Source organism: Pelophylax lessonae (genome assembly GCF_965119305.1).
Source record: "Pelophylax lessonae genome assembly, chromosome: 2".
Lineage (NCBI taxonomy): Eukaryota > Metazoa > Chordata > Amphibia > Anura > Ranidae > Pelophylax > Pelophylax lessonae.
In genome coordinates, this window is record NC_138769.1 from 44,831,971 (window position 1) to 44,841,762 (window position 9,792).

Consider the following 9,792-nt stretch of genomic DNA (forward strand, 5'->3'; position numbering starts at 1 on the left):
TCAGGTGATACACAGAGATGAAACAAATTCTCCTGCATAAGTTGTACATGTTTATCTGCAGTCTTCTCTTCTCTACATCTGTTCAAAGTGCCGAATTATAAAGTTTTTCTGAGCGGTCAGAAAAAAGGGGGCGGAGTGCTGAAGTTACACTCCTGCAGAACTCAGTGAGGAAAGCTCCGAGAGCTGATTTGAAGAAGGAAGGGACAACAACCCCCCCCCCCCCCCCTGCACACAGGAACAGAGCTGAGGCTGTCAATCAGCTGTAGATCCCTCCCCTGTCACTTTTTTTTCAGGAAAACTTGTCATGGTGACTTCAGCCTGGGTTCACGCAGCAGTGCCAGAAACCACACGCGATTTGGACAGGACTCGCACCACATTCCTGTTGAAATCGCATGTGATTCTTTGCAGTGCGATTTGAGCCCATTCATTTTGTATGGGCTCAAATCGCACTGCAAAGGTATATCCGTACTCAGTATCAATGAGTGATTGAATGAAAGTATCAGTACTTGTACTCACGGGGGGGGGGGGGGGGCCGTTTTGGTGCAACCCTAAAATGCACATTGCATATTTTTTGTTACCTGCAAAAAAAATTTTATTTATTTTTTTTGTAGGAGCCTTGGAAAGCATTGCACCCATGATCAGCAGATAGCGGTCGGTACTTAATTAATTCATTCACAGAACTCTGTGAATGAATGACGCAGCTGTGTGGGCAGAGCCCCGCTCTTTTTAAATGGTGACAGCAGGTTTGGGGAGAAGACCCCGGACCTTCTGTCCATGGGAGTGTGGGAATCAGGAAGCAGCTGCAGGATCAGGAACATGTTACATGTTTCAATCTAAATAGAGATGGAACATGTTACGTGTTCCCGAAAGCTCCTCTCGGGGTGCATTTTTTTTCACCTTCCTTTTCCTATACTAGCTAATCACTGCAAGCCCAAAATACTTAAGCATTGTGAAGTATCACCTGTGGGTGCACTGACCCCATAGTAGCAGTATAGTAGTGTAAATATGTGTTAAAGGTAACCCTACTCTGCGCTAGGTTATGTCTGAGCCGATTGAGGAGATGACTTATCTACAAGGATTTCCAGGGATTGACGCATCATCAGTAAGCTTTTTCCAGGTAATCAGAATCCACTCGATGGCCCATCAGATCTGACTGTTCACGTATCTTTCACTGGGTGCCAAGTGTGTTGGGGATCCATTGTACATCCAATTGAGAAGCAGTGATGGGGAAATCATAGAAATTTTGGTCAATACACAAAATAGCTTTATGTCTTGTTGGTGATGGGTTCACTAGGAATAATTTGGTGTTCACTGTCACTTTCACCGGTGAATATTTTCTGAGTGAAAATCTGATTATTTATTTTTTTCATAAAGTGGAATTAAACCCATCGATTTACCAGTTTCAAAAATAGTTACCTTGCCGGCACGTGCTGGGAATGTAATTGTCACATTGGCTGTCCTCTCAACCAAACTGTCAAACCATCAAATGTCCGGTGTCCTAACTAATCAAATGTGCAGCACCATGGCAGTTGAAAATCAGAGGCCAAGATGGCCGCTTCCTTGGCTGAAAACGATAGAGGGGTTTAGTTCCATCTTTTTCTTATAAGGGCACACTGCAGGTGTTGTGTACCTACATGATCTGCTTCACTAAAAAATACAAAATCACTGTAATATTTAGTAATTTACCTTGTCTGTAAGTGTCAGTGGGGATATCTTTGTCTGTTTTAGCCGGTTCTGGATGGGGAAGAAGATGACGAAATTGAGCCAGATAAATCACTGCGGTTGGCTGGAACCCACATAGACCAGGATAAAGATACAGAGGAGGAAGAAGTAACACATGAAGACTCTGAGTTCACTGAGTACAGCGGCAAGGAGGTTGAGTTCACAAGTGGCGCTGCGGAGGAGGATGGCTCCGCTGTGGAGACTCTGCAGCAGGTAAGACCCTGAGTTTATGGGTGCAGATTATTGACCTCTATGCCGCCATCCTGGCTGGCTGCAAATACCAAAGTTGGCCATAGACTGATTGTTGTTTTTTCTTTTTGTTTTGTTCGTTAATGGTTTCCTTCATCCACAGAAATGAGGTGGATGATGGAATCCCCCCCCCCCCACTGCGACATTGCATTCTGATAGTGGGACTCTCCTCTCTGTTAAAATACATTGACCAGCGGCTACAGCAAGCCCAAATCTGTTGACACAGACCCTTAAGCCCTGTACACACTGGCCGAATATCAGGCGGTATCGGCCGGTTCAATAGAAACCAGCCAAAATTCGTCCAGTGTGTACAGCAGCCAGTCCGACAGAAACCGGCCGAAAGGTGTGGTGGTGGGGGGGGGGGGGGGGGCGGTCACAATAGCTCAGTCAGGGAGATTGCCGTACTAACATCGGATTGTTAGTGAAGGATCTTCTCCCGAGCTCCTTAGTTCTTTTTGTTCAGCCTGTTGGGTTGAACTAAAAAAAGATAGCGTCTACTAGGATTTGGGCCGTCCTTTTTCTTTTATTAAACTAGCGGGTTGAACAAAAAAAAGACTCCCTCCTGCTGAGCTATTGTATTCAGACAGCGGGAAGATTTCCCTGCCATCAGAATACACTCCGCATCTCCGGCGCTGATCAAGAGGGAATTTTCCAAAAGACTGGGTGTACATTAGTCGATCGATTGACTGACTGACTTGTGTACAACCAGCCTGCCCATACATGGATTAAAATTCAGCCGGTCCCTGCTGATACATGTATGACTGGCCTTCGTTATCAGAGTCTCTGCAATTGAGGGTGGAGATGTCTGCAGGTTTTTAAAGTGAACCTAGACAATACAAACTAGGCATGTGATGAAACCTTACGATAGTTGCATACATAGTTACATAGTAGTTGAGGTTAAATAAAGACAATAGTCCATCCAGTTCAACCTGTGTAGGTGTGCATGGACGTATTCATTTCCCATACCCCTGAATGTTTTGATCTTGGAGATGTACAGTCAGGTCCATAAATATTGGGACATCAACACAATTCTAATCTTTATGGCTCTATACACCACCACAATGGATTTGAAATTAAACAAACAAGATGTGCTTTAACTGCAAACTTTCAGCTTTAATTTGAAGGTATTTACATCCAAATCAGGTGAAAGGTGTAGGAATTACAACAGTTTGTATATGTGCCTCCCACTTTTTAAGGGACCAAAAGTAATGGGACAATTGGCTGCTCAGCTGTTCCATGGCCAGGTGTGTGTTATTCCCTCATTATCCCATTTACAAGGAGCAGATAAAAGGTCCAGAGTTCATTTCAAGTGTGCTATTTGCATTTGGAATCTGTTGCTGTCAACTCTCACTATGAGATCCAAAGAGCTGTCACTATCAGTGAAGCAAGCCATCATTAGGCTGAAAAAACAAAACAAACCCATCAGAGAGATAGCAAAAACATTAGGTGTGGCCAAATCAACTGTTAGGAACATCCTTAAAAAAGAACGCACCGGTGAGCTCAGCAACACCAAAAGACCCGGAAGAACACGGAAAACAACTGTGGTGGATGACCGAAGAATTCTTTCCCTGGTGAAGAAAACACCCTTCACAACAGTTGGCCAGATCAAGAACACTCTCCAGGAGGTAGGTGTATGTGTGTCAAAGTCAACAATCAAGAGAAGACTTCACCAGAGTGAATACAGAGGGTTCACCACAAGATGTAAACCATTGGTGAGCCTCAAAAACAGGAAGGCCAGATTAGAGTTTGCCAAACAACATCTAAAAAAGCCTTCACAGTTCTGGAACAACATCCTATGGACAGATGAGACCAAGATCAACTTGAACCAGAGTGATGGGAAGAGAAGAGTACGGAGAAGGAAAGGAACTGCTCATGATCCAAAGCATACCACCTCATCAGTGAAGCATGGTGGTGGTAGTGTCATGGCGTGGGCATGTATGGCTGCCAATGGAACTGGTTCTCTTGTATTTATTGATGATGTGACTGCTGACAAAAGCAGCAGGATGAATTCTGAACTGTTTCGGGCAATATTATCCGCTCATATTCAGCCAAATGCTTCAGAACTCATTGGACGGTGATTCACAGTGCAGATGGACAATGACCCGAAGCATACTGCGAAAGCAACCAAAGAGTTTTTTAAGGGAAAGAAGTGGAATGTTATGCAATGGCCAAGTTAATCACCTGACCTGAATCCGATTGAGCATGCATTTCACTTGCTGAAGACAAAACTGAAGGGAAAATGCCCCAAGAACAAGCAGGAATTGAAGACCGTTGCAGTAGAGGCCTGGCAGAGCATCACCAGGGATGAAACCCAGCGTCTGGTGATGTCTATGCGTTCCAGACTTCAGGCTGTAATTGACTGCAAAGGATTTGCAACCAAGTATTAAAAAGTGAAAGTTTAACTGCAGACTTTCATAAATCAAAGCACATCTTGTTTATTTCATTTCAAATCCATTGTGGTGGTGTATAGAGCCAAAAAGATTAGAATTGTGTCGATGTCCCAATATTTATGGACCGGACTGTATGTCCAAGTGTTGAGGCTAACTTCATAGGTAATTGCATGTGGAAACTACCAGTAGACCCATATGTTGACAGCTGAAAATATATTCAGGTTTTTGGCCCACTCTTGTCTCAAGCTCACTACTGGCCACAGATACTGCCTGTGATCAGGATCAATGGAGAGGTTTAGGAAGCAAAAGGGGAAAAGGGTTACAGTTGCTATATAGACTCAGTTCCCTACATCATTTTAAAGCCGGGATCCTCAAACTACGGCCCTCCAGCGGAACTACACATCCCATGAGGCATTGTAAAACTCTGACATTCACAGACATGACAAGGCATGATGGGAATTGTAGTTCCCGAACAACTGGAGGGCCATAGTTTGAAGACCCCTGATTTAAAGGATACGTTCACCTTTTGTAACATGTCCTATATTCAGGGTGTAACATGTAAAATGTTAGATGCACCTGCCCCCGATCCTCCGTTTGGACAGCAAGTGGGGGATCCTCCCCGCTCACTGTCATAATCTAAAATGAACGCAGCTGTGCGGGGCTTCGCCCACCTGGCCGCGTCATTCATTCAGTTGTCTGTTGGGTGTCGATGCGGTTGTCGGCTTGTAGTTCTCAACCCGTATCAGCGGTATGGACAGACAGCTACACAGCCAGTCTTGCAGGACCATGGCATTACGCCCACGATCTGCTGATCCCGGGTGCAATGCTTTACAGCAGTATTTCTCAACCTTTTTTTCAGTCAAGGCACCCTTTAAAATTTTAGACAATCTCAAGGTACCCATTAAAATTATGGACAGTCTCTAGATACCCCCATTCTAAAATGTAAAAAAACTATTGTTTTAGCTTTATAGGATGCAGCAAAATCCACATGTAGGACACCCAACGTTAGAGGTGATTTATTCTTCCAAATCAAATATACTTTTGCACACTGGTACTGACTAGTATTCCAATGTTTCTCTTCTCCCTCAATTTCCCTGCATCAGTCAGCTAATGTCACCCCACTGCTGAGGGAGAGGGGCAGGGGAGGGTCAAACAAGGATTCTGTGGAGGCAGCAGACATCCTCCTTATCAACTGATGACGTCATTGGTTGTTCGGACCCCAATGTCTAGAAGTCGTAATGGTGCATAATGGAAACGCATTGCTTTGTGTAACTAAAAGGCAGTCTTGATCCACCTGCTGGCTTGTATACAAATTTTTGATTAATTTTTAGGCATTTTGCTAAGGCACCCCTGAAGAAAACTCAAGGCACCACACAGTGCCTGGGCACCCTGGTTGAAAAAGGCTGCTTTACAGGCTCCTAACAAAAAAAAATGCTGCATATTTTTTGTTACCTTTTTTTTTTTTTATAAAGGTGAACTTGTACTTTAAAGATGAATTTCAGGTATGGTATATTTTTACAGTTACACTGGTCAGCTTGGATCAGTATAACAATATACCATACCTATACACTCATGCTTCTATTCTCCATATAAAATATAAATGTATTGAATATTAAACAATGTCCACATTAGCAGCACTTCCGATAGGACAGTATTCCTCTGTCATTCAAATCCTTTATAGGTTTAATATTCAATATATTTATATTTTATATGGACAATAGAAGCATGAGTGTATAATTTTAATTTAATATAGCACCAGCTATTATTATTTACAATAACCTACATTAGTTTTGTTGCACTGTTTTGTCAGAAGCGCTGGGTGAAAGAGACTAATTGTTTTTCACGGGCTGGTCACTTTCCTTTTGTAAATTCCATACCTGTTTGATGCCCCTGGAAGGTGGAAATCACTGAAGTAGAAACCACTACTCCAATGATCTCCACTTTATTTTGGGTCTCGTACTGAGTGGTCGGCCTCATGCATGCATATAGGATCATATGCATGATATATTCTGAACATAGGAGGTCGGCCTCTAAGCATGGGCATCATTCAGAGAATGCTTTGCACTTTCTGAATGCATGCAAAGGGCTTTCTGATTGGACCAGATGGAGGGGCAGGGCAGGGACATCACACTCTCCACCTTGTCCAATCTGAGAACACTTTGCTTACATTCTCTGGATGGTGCCCCGTGCTGAGCAGCCAACTTCTTGTGTTCACAATACATTAGACTAGCCGCTCAGACCCGGAAGCAAGTGGAGATCATTGGAGTAGCGTTGCCAGCTTCCAGGGGTGTTATCCAGTTATGGTATGTACATAGTTACATTGGCAAAAAAGGGGGTTATTATTTTTATCCGTATAAATAAAAACATAGATTTATTTTTATTTCCTTTTTAAAAAGATAATAAGATTCAGTAATTGATATATGTTTGACTCCCCTCCTGTTAATTTTTGTTCTTGTTGCAGGTTGTGGTGACAATTAGTGACGGGAACGTCCCCACCCCGTCTTGCACTGTGGGACTGACCAACATCACAGTAACTCCTATCACCACCACAGCGGGTGCACAGTTTGCTAGCTTGCAGCCAGTGGCTGTGGGCCACCTGACTGGCTCTGACCGCCAGCTCCAACTGGACAGCTCCATCCTCACCGTGACTTTCGATGCTGTGAGCGGCAGCGCCGTGCTTCATAACCGGCCAGCTGAGCTGGCCATCACCGCGTCTCAGGAGGCCGCTGGCTCGCACCCCGTAGCACACTTCATTAACCTCACCACCTTTGTGAACTCCATAGCTCCCCTCGGAGGTCAAATTGCCACAGAGGGACCTCTTACTTGGAGGGCAGTAACTGTGGGTGAAACTCCGCCCTCTACAGAGGACACGCCTACAGAACAAACAGAGCAGGAACCTTCCCCGACACAAGCTGGCCAAACGGGTGAAGCTGATCCCCAGGAGCCAATGTACAGTTACTAAGCTGTGATCTGGTCGCTGACTAAACTATGAACTTGCTAGACTTATTTAAATTATTTGGACATTTTTTTTTTTTTCTTTTTATGTTGAAATGTGTTACTGTATTGAGACGAGAAGATGGAAGAATTGCTTCTCGGCAGTATTAAATGGGTATGATGGACTGGTAGAAATGATTCATCTGACCTGGTCTAAAAGTGGAATAAGAGGCTGACCATTGTGGAGCCATTTTTATTCCGCTATGACGTTGTAGGCTATGCGTTCTTTTGCCAAATGTAGCCGAAGACTGGAAATCCATTGTGAATAAATGCTTTGCTGCAGATGGTCGACATGAAGCCATTTTAGTATTATTATTCTGCCCCCTCCCCTCCCCCCCCCCCTAAACCTAATAACAGCAGTTTACTGTCTCTTCAAGACTCGTTTCACACAGGCATACTGAGGAGCAGTATCTACAACAAGCAGTTAAAATGTTTCAGAAAGTTTTCTTGTAACCCTTAAAATGCTGCTATTTAAAAAAAAAAAATGCACTACTTGCAAAGAAAATAATGCTTACCTGCCCTGCCGCCCACGCTCTTGATCTTTGCTCCCCCTGAAGAACTATGAAGAACTATGGACATTTCTGGGGGTGTTGGATCCTCAGTCTCCCTCTTCACTCATGGTTCCTTCCACTGGTCCACACATCACTAGAGGACACAAAGACCTATGGGCCATACATACTATAAGATTTTCTGAAGACTTTTTCCTTTAGACTTACCAAAACCATATAATATGAGATCAAACCTAAACACTTTCAATTTGTATGCAATCTGGCAGGCCCCTGCACTACATAGAAAAGGTAAATCTGAAGGAAATCTAACCATAAAAGTTGGATAGTGTGTATCCAGCTTTAGATTTACCAAAACTGGAGAGTGCAAAATCTGGTGCAGCTGTGCAGAGTAGCCAATCCGCTTCTAATTTCAGCTTGTTGAGTTAGGCTTTGACAAAAAAACTCTCTGGAAGCTGATTGGTTTCTATGTGGGGCTGCACCAGATTTTGCACTCTTCAGTTTTAGTAAATCAACCCGATAGGGGCTGGTGGAAGAAACCACAGCACACCGCAGAGGATCAAGAATATGACACCTGGAAGTGTCAGTTGCTTAAGATTTGCAGTGGGACGGGTTAGTTTTAATGGTTTTCTTTGCAGGGAGTGCTTAGTTTTTTTTTTTTTTTTTTCTTCTTTCACTTGTAATGCGATTCAATGCGATCCTACTCACATTACAAATCACATCTGTGTAAACCGGGGTCTAATGGTGACAGAGTTGCTTTAAAGCTCCCTATAGTTCCTGTCTGTTAGAGCAGAATACGGATCTTAATGGGATTGCTGGCTATACTTTAGCATGTCAAACTTCAGCTTGTTTGTGCCTTTGCTCACATGATCTCCACTGTAGGGGAAGTTTAGCTAATCTGAACTCTGATCCTCCCTTCCTGTGGTGGAGTGTGGGCGGGGCTACAGGGGTGGTTGCCCTGGGTGCAAAATGAGGAAGGGTTTTGGGTGAGAAGAGGCAGGAGGGTTGGGTCTGTACATGCTCCCTCTTTGGGGGAACTGGAACTCCTTCAACTGCCAATGAGCCTGGGGGAAGGAGGGTTATATGGATTTGGGGTGGAGGGACTGGAGGTGTGCACAATGGGGTGGGGTAGTGTATGGAGTGGAGCTGCACAATGAGGGGGTGGGGTATAGAGTGGGAGGTGCACAATGAGGTGGTGGGGTATAGATTGGAAGGTGCACAATGAGGTGGTGGGGTATAGAATGGGAGCTGCACAATGAGGTGGTGGGGTATATAGAGTGGGAGGTGCACAATGAGGGGGTGGGGTATAGAGTGGGAGGTGCACAATGAGGTGGTGGGGTATAGGAGGTGCACAATGAGGGGGTGGGGTATAGGAGTGGGAGGTGCACAATGAGGGGGTGGGGTATAGAGTGGGAGGTGCACAATGAGGTGGTGGGGTATAGAATGGGAGCTGCACAATGAGGGGGTGGGGTATATAGAGTGGGAGGTGCACAATGAGGGGGTGGGGTATAGAGTAAGAGGTGCACAATGAGGGGGTGGGGTATAGAATGGGAGCTGCACAATGAGGGGGTGGGGTATAGAGTGGGAGGTGCACAATGAGGGGGTGGGGTATAGGAGTGGGAGGTGCACAATGAGGGGGTGGGGTATAGGAGTGGGAGGTGCACAATGAGGGGGTGGGTTATAGGAGTGGGAGGTGTACAATGAGGGGGTGGGGTATAGGAGTGGGAGGTGCACAATGAGGGGGTGGGGTATAGGAGTGGGAGGTGCACAATGAGGGGGTGGGGTATAGGAGTGGGAGGTGTACAATGAGGGGGTGGGGTATAGAGTGGGAGGTGCACAATAAGGGGGAGGGTTATAGGAGTGGGAGGTGCACAATGAGGGGGTGGGGTATAGAGTGGGAGGTGCACAATGAGGGGGTGGGGTATAGAGTG

The 9,792-nt window shown here is 45.0% G+C and overlaps 1 protein-coding gene across 3 annotated transcripts in view; it reads left to right on the forward strand.

The window, feature by feature from the left end:
* Positions 1–7,638, forward strand: part of PRDM15 (PR/SET domain 15) — a gene marked incomplete at its 5' end in the record, with an annotated part of 78,274 nt that extends 70,636 nt beyond the window's left edge. For all 3 annotated transcript variants that reach the window (XM_082245762.1, XM_082245763.1, XM_082245764.1), the window contains 2 exons: positions 1,729–1,935; positions 6,823–7,638. In XM_082245762.1, the coding sequence (XP_082101888.1) occupies positions 1,729–1,935; positions 6,823–7,323 (708 nt within the window). In that variant the 3' untranslated portion in view covers positions 7,324–7,638. The remainder of the gene's footprint in view (positions 1–1,728; positions 1,936–6,822) is intronic.
* Between the last annotated feature and the right edge of the window lie 2,154 nt (positions 7,639–9,792).